General features: G+C 40.0%; 1 protein-coding gene across 1 annotated transcript in view; it reads right to left on the reverse strand.

The window, feature by feature from the left end:
- Window positions 1–734: 734 nt before the first annotated feature.
- LOC139726019 (protein FAM13A-like) overlaps window positions 735–15,668 on the reverse strand; it is a 71,083-nt gene continuing 56,149 nt past the window's right edge. Inside the window, exons 16-24 of the mRNA XM_071637099.1 lie at window positions 11,919–12,057; window positions 11,168–11,249; window positions 10,130–10,323; window positions 8,077–8,160; window positions 6,972–7,049; window positions 5,876–5,971; window positions 4,101–4,312; window positions 3,390–3,546; window positions 735–1,949 (exon numbers count right to left, since the gene is read on the reverse strand). Coding sequence (XP_071493200.1) covers window positions 1,872–1,949; window positions 3,390–3,546; window positions 4,101–4,312; window positions 5,876–5,971; window positions 6,972–7,049; window positions 8,077–8,160; window positions 10,130–10,323; window positions 11,168–11,249; window positions 11,919–12,057 — 1,120 coding nt within the window. The 3' untranslated portion in view covers window positions 735–1,871. The remainder of the gene's footprint in view (window positions 1,950–3,389; window positions 3,547–4,100; window positions 4,313–5,875; window positions 5,972–6,971; window positions 7,050–8,076; window positions 8,161–10,129; window positions 10,324–11,167; window positions 11,250–11,918; window positions 12,058–15,668) is intronic.

The following is a 15,668-nucleotide window of genomic DNA, read 5'->3' on the forward strand; positions in this document are numbered from 1 at the left end:
ATGCTGTATTTTCTTGGAGAGCGGCAACTGTTGCTTCGATTTGCTGCAAATTGTAGTGTTACCTGTCGTTTTGCTGCAAATTGTAATGTTACTTGTAGTTTTGCTGATATGTATGTCTCTATCAGCATTACAAATGCCTTGCCAACAGCAGGCCATTGCTGAAGAAAAGAGGTGGATCCTACACAACTGCAGCAAACTGTGGATTCCAATTCCACCTTTCTGATGGAACAATGGTTTGCAAACGTTGTTTATATGCATGTATTTATTTATGCCAGTGACTGGGTGCAGGGCTAAGGTTATTGTGCCAGGATCACAAAAAGAGAAGAAAAGAAGCAATTAATCATTTACAGTCAACCTCGCTTTGCCAGGGATTCCTCACAGATTGAACTCTTTTGTTTAACCCTTGACCTCTGACCTGTGGGCAGCTACCTCTCTTCACGCACATCAAACCATCTGCAGTCATGACTGCAGGTGTGTGTGTTTTCATGCATATTGGGTGTGGCTGTGTGTGTAAAGACAAGTGTATTCCTTTGCGTGCTTTATATCATCCCCATATTGCCCCTGCTTTGCATATTTATTGTCTAAAAATGAAATGCAAAAGTGAAATTTGCTGTTTCCTTTTAATAAAAGGGTGGCTTGATGTTGATAGCATAGCACTCCAAAGGTACAAAAGGGATAAAATGAGACGATGAATCCTGATAAATCAGGATAAACAGTATTTACCTGAACTGATAAAAATCTAGTTCCAATGCTACATGTACAGTTGTATATTCTTACATTTACAACACTGGAACTTATAGTTTCATTCATTACAGGTGTGTAGACAAATGTGACAAGAAACACACAAGAAAGATTAAACCTGTAACTACAAATATTCTCTTCATTCTTTCATTTGCTTGTGTAATATTATCAAACCAGAGAAATATATTGAAAACAAATCCAAAGCCTTGAAATAATAAGCTTACTATTCCAAGAAGTCTAATTAAAACAGCAATCTAACAAAAGGAAAATTATATAAAATCTCTTTCCCCCCCTTGTAGATACAAAAGTGTACAAGTGGCTCGATCAACTCTGTGTATCACATACATACGTGATACTCTGGTTTGATTTCCTCTGCCTTTGTATTCAAGTCTACATTAACAGTAAATTGCAAAGCAATCTTGCATCAAGAGAATATTGTGATTGTATTTTGTGTTGATGGAAATCAGAAATCCATGAAATACATTGTACATGAAGTGAATAAGGTTGGCACAGTGTTGTGTTTCTGGAAGCAGAGGCAAGAAACTCAGGAAATGACGAGTGAAGTTTTGATTTGAAATGCTTCCTTTGCACACGCAGCACATCGATACAGACTCCACCCACGCACTGGTGAAACTCAAACAGTGTTTGGTATTCCACATGGGTGGAACTGATCACTGCATATCAATGTCTGACACTCAAGAGCTACAGATGCACAGATTTTATAATAGCAGGTGGTATTGTCGACCTTATGGGATGTCCAACAAGGAATAGATACTGCATTTTTAAATCAAAATATGCAGAGCAAAAGAAAATGAAAGAGAGAAAATTTATATATTCTATTAAACAGTGACCCAAAACTTTCAGTTACGAAGAATATTTTAACAAAGGAAATTTGGCAAAGGAAACTCAAATGATGACATAAATATGTATGGATATAATCTGGACGGAGTAAATTACTTTTAAAATGTGACACAAACTAAAAAGTGAACAAAGCAAGGTGTGCTAGGACTACAAAGCACACAAAAATATTGTACAAATGCCCAGGCTCTATCTTAGACAGGTCTTCTGTTCATTGTGGAATCACCTCCCCTCTCCGACCTAAAGGGGAGGTCCTGAGTGGACGGTCGGGGTCATGTGACAGCAGCCGATGTCTGTGATTGGTGTTTCTGTATCAGGGCATTCAGCAGCTTCAGCTGTTTCTTGATGTGCTGTAAAAAAACCAAGAAACAAACATTCAAGTATTATTCGGAATATGAAGTGACATGCCAAGAATCGCAGATACACACATCAAAGAATGCTGTCAAGATATTTCTTCTTCTTTTATATTGTTTGTACGTAGATGAGATTTTACTTGTGACAATTCTTGAGTCCAAGATATGGTAATCTCTTTCAGACAATTACTAGCACATATAGCTCAATCACTATACATGTACTTAGAGCACTTCTAATTCACTAGACATTTAAAAAAAAAAAAAAAAAAAACCAAACAAACTTGTTGACAATTGACATAAAACCTTAGGAATCTTCACAAGTCCTACAAATACAGGTGTACCAAATAGAGGAAAAAAAATTATAATAAAAAATTTCACAATTATCAAACACTTGTATGTCAGCAATTTGTCAGGTAAGAAGTGAGATATCATTGGAAATGATTCATTCCACTCTATCTGACAGTGGACTTACTTTGGAATGTTGAAAAATAGTGCTGAAACTGATTTGTGATCAAACTCCTCATGTAAAAATAATGATTTTTGTTGTTGTTGTTGTTTAAACAAGATTTTCAATATCATTCACCCAGCTTTCAATGATGCTGAAAACAGCAAGATTTACTCGATCCCTTCTAATTCACCAGTGAGGTTGATAGTTTTCTTCCTGCTTTGATTTTGTTGTTGCTTTTGTTGAATTACCTCAGTGTCATTGACTGAGATTGAGGATATTCCAGCAGAGTGGGAATACAACCATGAACTAATTATTCATATACAGCCTATAAGTGTAACACATAAGTGTAACACATCATCTACTTCTCAATTAATCAATTGGCATGTAGTCACTGCTAATCTGAGACACTGCTGTGAAATGACCCCCAAAGCAGTAATCATTACCTTCTAATGTCTTGCTCATGTGTGGTGGAAGGGGCATATCTGGGTAAAATGGGGGTTTTGTTAATGTGTTCCAATTGGGGGGTCTTTGAGGTCAAAATTTTCATTCAGCTAACTCTCAGATGTGCTGGAGTCAAACTCCAGAGAGAGTTAGCTCATTGAAAAGTTTTCTTTTCCTACACAGTATGAGCTTTCGAGGCATTTTCACATTTTGGGGGGAAATTTGATGGCAAAAGGGTGTGTGTCTCTAGATACACCCTTTTGCCATGAAGAGACTACTGCAGCACTTGCCAGGTGTTTTTTGGCAGAATGGTTTATCAACATAAAACTGACTCTTATCCTGGTGATGAATAGTTTGAAAAACTAAGAAATGTTTAACAATAATCTTTGATAAAGCAAACCCTAAGGCAAACTCCATCATCAAACATTTATTCTTGTGGCTTCTGGAGCAAAAGCAACTTAAAAGCCATTTTTCTCAATTTCATTTCTCCTAGTGTGGAGCTCAGATACACCCTTTTTGTCATAGTTTGGGAGAGCAGTGCCTTTTACCTTGTAGTCGTTGTACTCCATCTCCATGGGGGACCGGTCCTCTTTCTGGACCCTCTGCCCTGTCTCCTGGAGGAAGTTGTCCTCAAAGTCCTTGAGGACCCGGCGTAGCCGCCTCTTCTCTGACTGGGCTTGGTCCTGCCTCGCCAGCAGCTCCTCCCTGAAAACGAGGACAAGGTGTCATAATCTCCTGAAGGTTGTCATGGTATTACGGTGTATCAATATTCCCATGATTAGTGTATTTGGGTCTAAATGCAAATGTGCTATGACTTAAAGAGCTGATCTATCCTCCATGGTGTTGAAGAGTGTGTTTCACTCCTCTATAAAATAAATCTTTGTCTATTGGCTCTATACATTTCCTCCACTACATAACATAACGGAAAACAGTGACACCTCGTGCAAAAACCAACATTTGCCATGGCTCACGCAGGGCTCAACACTAACGCTTTCCTCCGGTGGCTGGTTTCGGCCACTAAAATCTTTTGAATTTTAATTTGAAATTTTGGTTGCTCGAAAAAGAAATGTATTAATCCAAAATAGAAGGAAACATAAAAATCTGTTTAGAATCTTAGTTGTCCAGTTGGGCTTCCAAAGATAGACTGTTTGGATATTTGCTTATCGACATCAATTTTAGTGGCCGCGGGGCACTATCAATGTCGACCCCTGGCTATAGAAACATAAGTTGGGTATGAAGGCTTGATTCGCCACACTCACAGAGAAGCTTCATGGAAGAAGGCACTCGATGGGCTGTACGGAGAGTCCACCCGTCCACTGTCGTTGGGGCTCGGGCAGATGTCGTCCAGGTCTGAGGGCGACCTCCCCATTAACCTTTGACCCGAGGGGGAGATCATCTGGGTGACCCTGAACTCTGCCGTGCCAAAGATGTCCTCCTCCTCTCCTTCGTCATACTTGGCGTGGACGGGGCCCTGCAGAGGAAAGGAAAACGCTCAAAGCTTAGCACAGATATTCTGTGTGCACTCTGCATGTGGAACATGCTGGAGAACCTTTCTGGTCTGCTGTCTTTTAGGCTCTACAGTAATAGTCACTGATGATTACTGCAATTAGGATGGCAATTAGAAATTCTCACAGCTGAAGGGGTATCATATTGCCACTGAACCAAGTTACAGTCACGGTCACGACTCAATCATTAAATTGTAACTCTATCGTAATAACATCATCTAGGATGTATGTTGTTACGGTGGAGGCCATGATTTGGGTAAGTCCAAACATCTAGTGTGCAATGAAAGGATAGATGTCGTGATGGTTATCGATTAGTGCAAGTTAATAATACAACGTCTGTCACTGATAACAGCAAACTTCTCAATTCTTGCCAACCACGACATGGACAGCTGAGACATTTGATTATTACAGTTCCACACATGACACACACCTTAGAAATGTAACTGCTTTTGCTACATACACAGTAGCATCACTGATTGAGAAGAAACTGAAGCCTGACTTGTATTTTTGTTCTTGTATCACAACTACTCACCTCCAATGTTAATCACATTTTATACTTTATTTGCAATTCATGACACCAAAAGGCATGAACCATCATAGTTGCTTATTCTTTCTGCAACAGTCACTGAGGCACAAATTCTTTGGTTTCTACAATTTGTTCATTAGTGTGAGCAAAGATGGAGGAGGGTGCTCTCACCATCTGCTTGGGCATGAATTCTCTGGTTTCTACAATCTGTTCATTGGGAGGAACCAAGACTTATGAGGGCATTCTCACTATCTACTCTAGCATGAATTCTTTGGTTTCTACAATCTGTTCATTGGTGTAAATGAAGACTTTATAGGAGAAAGTTCTTACCAACTGCTTGGGCATGAAGTCTCTCGTTTCTTCAATCTGTTTAATGGTGTGTACGATCTATTCAATAGGCATGAATTCTCTGGTTTCTACAATCTGTTTAATGGTACTAACAATCTATTCACTAGGCATGAATTTTCTGGTTACTACAATCTGTTTAGTGGGGTGAATGATCTATTCATTGGGTATGAATTCTCTGGTTACTACAATCTGTTTAATGGTGTGAACGACCTATTCATTGGGCATGAATTCTCTGGTTACTACAATCTGTTTAATGGTGTGAACGATCTATTCACTGGGCATGAATTGTCTGGTTTATACAATCTGCTTAATGGTGTGAACGATCTATTCACTGGGCATGAATTCTCTAGTTTCTGCAAATCTGTCTAATGGTGTGAATGATCTATTCACTGGGCATGAATTCTCTGGTTTATACAATCTGTTTGATGGTGTGAATGATCTATTCACTGGGCATGAATTCTCTAGTTTCTGCAAATCTGTCTAATGGTGTGAATGATCTGTTCATTGGGCATGAACTCTCTGGTTTCTACAATCTGTTCAATGGTGTGAATGATCTATTCATTGAGCATGAATTCTCTGGTTTCTACAATCTGTTTTAATGGTGTGAACGATCTACTCATTGGGAGGAACCAAGACTTTAGGAGAGTGTTCTCACCATCTGCTTGGGCATGAAATCTTTGGTTTCTATGTGTTCCTCTATCGTGTTGAGGTCGGATGGAGTCGCCTCCTCCTGGACACTCCTCCTGGCATCCTAGGTGATGGTCAGACACAAGGCATTGCTCCTGACTTTTCAAGTCATCACCACGCACATCTCTCATCACAAAATAAAATTCAACTTTCAACTAGGTTTTCTGCCAACAGTCACAGCTTTGGATGTCTTAATACCAACAGTAGACATTTATTATCAATCATGCAACTAATAAAGAGTTTGCCCACCTATGGAAGCCGTGATGTTACTGAAAAAAACAACAACAACAGCTGTCAACTGTAATTAACACACAAAAGAGTAAATTATCTATGCAAGAACAGGATCATTCCTATCTTATGTAATCAATCAACATGATTTCATTTCTGAAGTCATTCTATTCTGCCTACAGGAGATGTAAAGGAGACTGCTTTCAAGGTAACATCAGATGTAAAGTGAACTGCTAGTCACACTGATAACACTCAGTACTATAGAAAGATAGTGACTTACCTTGCAATCCTTATACATGTATCTCCAGCACTTCAACACAAATGCTTACTGTTGCATGCCCTAATAGAGTAGTTTTGGGTACATCATGCACACAAATGAGTATGGGACATTTCCCCTCACAGCATACTTTGAAAGATAGCTGAGAGCTGTGACAAGAGCTACAGGGAAAATGTTTTCTTTTTCTGTTCCTTTTTTTTTTTACATGCATTAGCCTACTTTCCCACCCCCTTACTTGTTCCTAGAGGGAACTGTCCATTTCATCAGAAGACAAAACACATACACACGTTTGGAAATACAGTACTGTCTACATAGATTAAGGAAGGGAAAAATACTACTTGGGGAGACTAAAGTAAAAGAGGAAAAACGGCAAACTTGGAGAAGTTAACAACAGTTATTTACATAGAAGAGAAAAACAGCAAACAACTACAATATAAGTAAGTTATAGTGATCGTGAAGAGGAATTTGGTGATTCAAAGCTGCTGTTAGAAGGGGTTTTATAGGGTAGTCAAACCGAGGACTGCTGTGTGCATGCTGCCATTCTGCTGACTGGCCTCACCTGCTTTTTCAGGATTTTCTTCAAGGTGCGATAGCGATCATACAGGGGCTTCATAATTTCCTTGGAAGCCTTCGTTGTCTGTGGGTTTAGATGAAGAGAGTGTAGCTGTACTCTCATGATTTCAAATGCCTTGAACTTTAGATTTTATAAATATATCAATATTTATAGATGTTTGATAAAAAAAACCCCATTAACAATACTTGCAAATAATGGCATGCCATGTCACTGATATCTAAACTACCTCCTGTCTAGATTTCGTTGTCTAAGGATGCTTTGCTATTAAAAAAAAAAAAAATCTTCTCATACCTTTTATGAAATGCATAACTTGCTGTTTTGAAATTACTGTTTAAATCAATGTGCCATTCTATCCAAACACAATCGCATCTTAACTTCAAAGCAAATTTCTCACAACTGCATTTGCATACTTGCCAACATTCTTTTTCTATAGTATGTATGGGTGCAACAAATTGTCAGAAAAATATTAAAGCCAGTAAATTAAATTTTCGGCAACTTAATTTGGTCTTCGTGGTGATACATGCTTCATGTGTCATCCATTATCCTCCATGTAGAAGGTCTACCAGTCCATGGAAATAACATAGGGTCTAGGAGAACTCATAGTGTGATCTTTGCTCTATGAGTACGGAATCTCTTCTACCACAAAATTTTTACCACCGTATATTTGATCTCAAACATCTCATCATTCGACTGCTATTCAATGAGGATAAAAGTTTACACACTCGTAATGATGCTCTCTATATTGTAAGACAGAGCGATTGAAACTGCATTGCTTCTTAAGCCACAAAATGCACATGTCTTTGCACGATGTCTGTTTGAGGTTTGGGAAGTTAATCATTCTACCACAGGTCCTCAACAATCTTAGAGCACTGTTTCTACCAACACCAGAGCTGCCAACCTTTGGAAGCACAAATTATTACTCACCAGCTCCAAAATTCGTATTTTTCCATCAAAATTCGTATTTTTTCAATCCCCCTCTTTTTGCTATTTTGAATTAAACTCGCTGACTTATGAGGCCTACAGGCTCTACACTACTAGGACAGCACCAGCTCCACAGTGGGGGGTCTGTATTTTTGAGGTGAGATCTTACCGGCCTGCCGTATTTACTCTCAAGCTGGAGCAATGCTTTCTGGATGGCCACCTTCTCTTCCTTAATCTCATCCTGAGTCAGCTCCTGGAAACAGGGGTGAGAGAGAGAGAGAGAGAGAGAGAGAGAGAAAGCAGGCATATCAGTACAGCTCCTGGGACCAAGAAGGGGGCAGACAGAATGAATGATGGAGGCGTGGCCCTTAGGCCTGCCTTGAAGGTTGTAATAATGATGATGGTGGTAGTGGTAGCGATGATATTGGGGATGGTGGTGTTGGTGTTGGTGGTAACAGTGGTGGTAATGGGGGTGGTGATGGCGGCGATGGTTCTGATGGTGATGATGGTTGTGATGGTGGTGGTGGTTGTGGTATTGGAATTGGTGGTAATGGTGGTGATGGTTGTGATGGTGGTGGTTGTGGTATTGGAGTTGGTGGTATTGGTGGTGATGGTTGTGATTGTGGTGATGGTGGTTGTGGTATTGGAGTTGGTGGTAATGGTGGTGATGGTTGTGATAGTAGTGGCGGTAGTGGTGATAGTGGGGGTGGTGGTTTAGGTGTTGGTGGTAATGGTGGTAGTAATGGGGGTGGTGATGGTGACGGTGGTGATGGTGGTGGTGGTGGATGTGGTGGCTGTGGTAGCAGCAGTGGGGATGATAGTAATGGGGGTGGCAATGGTGGTGGTGGTATTTATGGTGTTGGGTGTAATGGTGGTGGTAATGGGGATGAGGATGGAAATGGTGGTAGTGGTAACTATGGTGGTGGTGGCAATGGTGGTGTTGATAATGTTGGCAATGGTCAGCTCCTGGAAACAGGGGTGAGAGAGAGAGAGAGAGAGAGAGAGAGAGAGAGAGAAAGCAGGCATATCAGTACAGCTCCTGGGACCAAGAAGGGGGCAGACAGAATGAATGATGGAGGCGTGGCCCTTAGGCCTGCCTTGAAGGTTGTAATAATGATGATGGTGGTAGTGGTAGCGATGATATTGGGGATGGTGGTGTTGGTGTTGGTGGTAACAGTGGTGGTAATGGGGGTGGTGATGGCGGCGATGGTTCTGATGGTGATGATGGTTGTGATGGTGGTGGTGGTTGTGGTATTGGAATTGGTGGTAATGGTGGTGATGGTTGTGATGGTGGTGGTTGTGGTATTGGAGTTGGTGGTATTGGTGGTGATGGTTGTGATTGTGGTGATGGTGGTTGTGGTATTGGAGTTGGTGGTAATGGTGGTGATGGTTGTGATAGTAGTGGCGGTAGTGGTGATAGTGGGGGTGGTGGTTTAGGTGTTGGTGGTAATGGTGGTAGTAATGGGGGTGGTGATGGTGACGGTGGTGATGGTGGTGGTGGTGGATGTGGTGGCTGTGGTAGCAGCAGTGGGGATGATAGTAATGGGGGTGGCAATGGTGGTGGTGGTATTTATGGTGTTGGGTGTAATGGTGGTGGTAATGGGGATGAGGATGGAAATGGTGGTAGTGGTAACTATGGTGGTGGTGGCAATGGTGGTGTTGATAATGATGTTGGCAATGGTGTGAGTGATGGTAGTGTGGGGAGGGAGTTGGCAATGCCCTCACTTTATACTCCTCAGCTGTGGAAGTTATAGAAGACATTCTACCTACCAGAATGTTCTGTATTAACATATTCACCGTTAAACTGAAGTTGGAACAAAGAATGCATGATCTTCAATCTCCATAAATAACTTAAATGATGAAATCAACCCCTGCATCACTAGTAATTGTCGAAGCTTTGATAAAGACATCTCTTCACAGGAAGATTTTTAATGCTGGTTCAATGGGCGATAACTGCAACTTTTGAAGTTTTCTGGATAATTTGCTGTAGAGTTGGTAGCTCTACATAATGACATCACACTGAACATAATGAGCATTCTCTTAGCAGCATATATACTCTAATGTTAAACCTAAATTCAACTGAGAAAGAAACTGCAATCCCTAGCAACTTCACCAGCTCTTTTCATGCACAGGAGAAAAACTTTTGCAAACCGAATATAAAATTAACATTTGGTTAAAAATTGAAGAACACGCTCAAATCAAGAGAGAGCTGATGATCTTACATGGATGTCGAAGCTGCGATTTGCCTCAATTCTCTTCTCCTGCAGCCGTTTCTGCGCCAGATTGAGGGATTCCTTGAGGCCAGCCAGGTGGACCGGGGAGGAGTCCCCTTCCTCGTTCATCTCGTTGCCAGAGAGACGGGCCGGCAAGGTGCTGTGGAGGGGGTTCTTGGCTTCCCTCACCTCACTCTTCAAGGCTGTGACATGGCAGATATGAATGATGATGATGAATAAAGACATCACTAGCCTTTTGTCAAGGCCCTCTTGCTGTATGGTGAAGAGAGCCCAGCTGAGTGGGTTGCGCGAGGGCCTTTTGAGATCTGCTTTGCATCCTTTTGTTAGCCCTTTGAATTACCGACTTTTGCTCCCCGATTTTGGGAGCAAAAGTCGACCAATCAGCGTGTCTGTCTGCTCGAACCCGATTTGAATACAGCGAATGCACGCCACAGACCTCCGCGGGTGGTCAGTGATGCATGCGAACAGGCATGACAGCACCAAGGCTGAGGATGTGGGGAGGGCGCCATTCCATTGGTTGACCAGAACCCAATAATAATGGATATTCAGTAGGGTTCACGTGTCATGAATGATAATGTGTGAAGCAGATCTCAAAAGGCCCTCGTGCTGTCGCGCTCCGGTGGGCTCGCTTCGCTCGCCCATTACAGCGAGAGGGCCTTGACAAAAGGCTATTAAAGACACCACCAACTACAGCATTTAAAATTTGTGTGGTATTTGTATCAGCCTTTAACACTACAACAACAAACACAACAGCATCTTTACATAGCATTGGAATAATACCTTTGCCTTGAGGAGAATTTATCATAAACCTCTTTCTAGACTTTATTGCATCTGATTGACAAATTGCCCTACATTAACAGATAAGCACTGAATTGATCAGTGTTTTGGTAGTAGCCATGACAGAAGAAATCACGAGCATGCACACTCAAGCAATATTCAAAGCTACTATCACGACTGTTAGACTTCAAGATCAAAGGAGCTACAAACTAACTAATAGTAGGTGAAATTATCAGTTCGTCAGCGCACCTTTGAGTTGTTTGGTCGCTCTTTTCAGCTCCCCGATCATCTTCTTGATTTCTGGCTGTCCAAGCTTCTCGTTTTGAGTTGGCTGGTGAGAAAGCAGATTGAGCAAAAGTGATAGGTCTTGAAGTCATTCTGCTTGGGACAGTACTTTACTCAATTTCATGTGCCACTCACCAGTGGGTAATAATAATAATGATAATGATAATGATGATGATGATAATAATAAAAAAAATAGTAATAATATCAAGAAGTTGTAAAAGAAAAAGAAGAAGACTGACAATGATACTAATCATAATGGTGATAAAAGACTACTAAGACTACTACTACAACTAATGATAACAATAATCATAGAAATAATGAAGGCTAATAGAATTACGGGTGCTGTTCGTTATTCCGAAGGTTCGCTATTCCGAAGGTTCGTTATTCCGACGGGACGTTAATCCGAAACATGCAAATTCCCTATACCTACAGGTTCGTTAATCCGAAAATGAAATAGGGTTCGTTAATCCGAAAATTTGTGTCGTTATTCCGAAGGTTCGTTACTCTGAAGATTGGTTAATCTGAAAATGAAATTCGGAACAATGAACCTTCGGAATAACGAATCTTAGGAATAAAGAGCCTTCGGAATAACGAACCTTCGGAATAACGAGCTGTAACCAGAATTACAGCTGTACAGTTTAGACTTTGATGAAAATGATGCAAATTATCTCCTATTCCTCAAAGTGATGTGATATATGCATACATCTTTGCTAACCTTTGCGTTGTACTGGCGCTCAAACTCCTCCTCGTACTGCTTGATTTTCTGCTTGAGTGAGCGCACCTGTCTGGTCAGTTGCTTGATGGCCGCTACGCTGTCCTCTTCGTCCAAAGCATTCTCTGACCGCTTACTGGAACTGAAAACAGACCAATGGCAAAAAAAGACAAAGAAAAAAAAAGGAAGAAAATGATAAAGTGTCCATAAATGGTGCATTCTAATACTGATGTCATCCTTGATGTGATGTACAGTGTTTTTGGCAGTCAGAGATCTGTTTTTGTATGCCTTTGTCTATGAAGTTGTGTATGAATAAACAATGCCAGAACACATGTAAAAACGAAGACGGCATGAAATTATTGCTCGAATTGTGTTCTCGCTATGCTATGGTCAAAATTGTTCAGTCTTTATGAATACCAATGGATGTATGGAAATGGCTTCATGAGACGTGACGTATATCTGGAAATATATGACATGAATTTATGACACAAGTCTGCAAAATTAAAACAATTTCAGTACATGAAGATAATACATGATAACTTCAATGAAGCATTCTTAGAATGTCAAATGAATATGTGTAAATGATGGAATACTGATTATATTTCATGTCTGATACACTGTATGTAAGTCAGGATAGCAAACTTGAATATTCATAAACAGAATGAAGGTCTGCTTATTTTGTGTTATTTGTTAATATATAATAAATATATTTGCATGAGGCCTGCAAAGTTAGAATGCTGAACAAAAAACTAAAACAGAGCATTATTTAAAAGCTGAACAGGGTACTGAAAGTTTCCCATATTGGCTAACGATGCTCAATCATATCCATTCTTCGTTAAACCAACCAACAAACCGAAGTTCAGAAATATTAGCTTAATCACAAACCATAACCAGATATATGCATGCGACATGTTGCTGAGAGCATTTAATAGGTATGCCTTACACTCGCTTCTATCAAAAGTTTAAACACTTTTTATTTTGTTTCATACACACTCAGTATTAGCTGCTTGAAGCACTTTGAAAGTCAGCATGAAGATTATTTACTGGGTAATAGTTATCTTGTACGAAAACAGAAATTAGCAGCACCAGCTTGAAGAAAAGTGAATGATTTTGGTTCATCACTCAGAGAGTTATGATCAGCTTCATGGTAAAGTTTCACAGGGCATACCACAACCATATCATATGAACACTGGCATTTTTTTTTTTTTTTTTTTTGGTCATGCACCCTCCATGTCACTTGAGTAGCAGTCCATGGGTGATTCATATGCAGATTAAATATATCCATACTTGATAAAGAGATATTTGTCTTCATAACCTTGCATTAAAAAAAATAAAAATGTATTCTGATAACTCTGGTACAGTTTTTTCTTGTATGAGTAACATTTTAAACTAATCTTTGGCTACCATTTTTCTGTGTGCATTCAAGGGAAAAATGAGAAAAGAAAAATCATTTTGGCAGCCTGCCAGTCATGGACGTGGTGAAATGGGTGAAAAGAAAACGCATTACTTCTGTATATGGCATAAATTGTTGGGAAGTCGTAATTCGTGAAAAAATTACACTCACTATTATATGGCTTTTACAGTATCTAAGGAACAGCCTGCATAGGAGGAACAATGTAACATTCATTGTGTGTAATCACTCTCACAGTTCCAACAGAGAGAATGCAGTGTTGGAAGGACTTGCAGAAAGTACAACTATCGAACTACCCACGAAAACAACAAGTGCTTTACTGCTTGTTCAACTTCAAAGCTATGCCTGCTGTTTGTTTGTTTGTTTTCTGTTTTTTGCCATGCAGTGCTTTGCTTGTGACAGAAGCATTCCACACTTGAGTCAATGCAGCAAAGAGGGCTTGGGAAAGTAGAGTGGTACAATTTAACACAAGAATAGAATGCAAGCTACCTGCTTGGGAGAGTATTACATGGGACCACATTCAGGTAATCTAGTCTACACACAGTGGCCAAAAACAAAAACTAAAGGAAGAATATTGCATTTTAACAACCGCATAAACGATATGTGATACACTGATTGTGAATGACCACCAACTTTATGTACATCAGTGCATCCGCACTTCATACAGAGAAAGAAAAAATAACAACAAATTACTAATAATTTACTAATAAAACTACAAAACAAAAAGAATCCCTAAATCCCCCTGCCAAGCTCCTCCTCCCCCCCCCCCAAAAAAAATAAATAAATAAATAAAAATCTCAGTGATGCACCCTGAAAGCCCCAAGGAGATATTTCAATCCAAGGTTGGGTAAATGAGAAAGCATTGCCCCTTATGCACTGATCATACAATAATGTTTTTTTTTTTTTCTTCCATGAGAAGCTGGAAATCATACATCTTGCTATTTTGTTAGGTAATATACGTTGTATAGCAAAATAAAACAATAATATGTACAAAAGAAAGGCATTTCCACAGAAAAAAATATAGTAATATTGGAATGAGAAAACACATATGATGCAATGCCAAAGTTGACATGATTAAAACTACATGAAACTGTCTCTGATCATTAGTAAGTTTTAGATGCTTCCTTTCTATACGACACAAAGAAAAAGGTTAATTCATCTGCGACTGTATAGAATACCGTAAATATGTTATGAATAAGAGATCCCCAACACAGTTCAATCAAATAGTCATGAATGCAAGATGCTGTGTAAAATTCAAGAGTAATGCCATGTGACCTAATGATTGACACTATATGTATGTTCCCATGCATCATTATCTCCATGAAAATATTTAGTTCCTGCTATGCTTAGCAAAATATCACTGATTATGACAGCAATATAAGTTTTCAATGGCTTTCTACAACATCATGAAATGGTGAGATATATCATATGGGGGAGAGGATCTCTCTGAGATACCATTAAAAAAAAATGTAAAGAATTTGCCAGAGATATCAATTGTAACATGAAACAAACACAAACAAAAACACAAACACACACATGCTGGTATATTCGTGGAAAATCCAATCAAAAATATGCGAAAGCCATGAAAAAAAAATTAACAGCAATGTGAATTTCATTAAAATAGGCCAGACAGTGTGGAAGAGAGAGAGAGAAAAAAAAAAAGAAGTGTTGCCTGATGACATACGTAATCTAAATATGTGGGATGCTGCTTTGGAAACGAGAGGCAGAAAGAGGAAAGTCAGCATATCTTGAAACTTGGCAGGATTTTAAGAGGAGCAACTGTAAGACATAGATCAGCAACAATTCCTCTTTCTGCAACGACGCTGTTCTTTTCTTTTCTGATTTCACTTCCTTCGTTTAAAGCCATGAGCAATACGAGTAGACACGGCAGAAGCAGAAGCGAGAGCCATCAGCATTATCCAGCGGAAGCATTTAACAAGGCATGCCGCGCTAACACTTTCAACATCAAAGCAAAAGCATAGGTAATCAGACCCTCCTCCCTGCCCCACCCTAAGCCTAATGTACATACTGACCACAATGGCATCATCGCATGTGAATGACAATCCTTCATTTATTAGCATCTTTCATTTGTTTGTCAGTTACAAGAAGAGAAAGGGACTCTTCCCTATAGACCGATTCTGTGACGCGCTATGTGTATTTTTGGCATGGGCAGCGCCATTAACGAGGTGTCTTAGCCGACCCCCCCCCCCTCCTCGCTCCCCAACCCCTTCCGCGCGCGGAATGAAAAACTGATGCATGGTTGTTTTAGTCAATAGGCGTCTCATACTGAGTGCGCGAATGCTTGCTTAGTGCGCGAACCTTTGTTACAAGTGTGTGATGAA

Source organism: Diadema antillarum, unplaced genomic scaffold (assembly GCF_040938485.1).
Source record: "Diadema antillarum isolate AM-2024a unplaced genomic scaffold, OU_Dant_1.0 seq00000070_RagTag, whole genome shotgun sequence".
NCBI classification, from domain to species: domain Eukaryota; kingdom Metazoa; phylum Echinodermata; class Echinoidea; order Diadematoida; family Diadematidae; genus Diadema; species Diadema antillarum.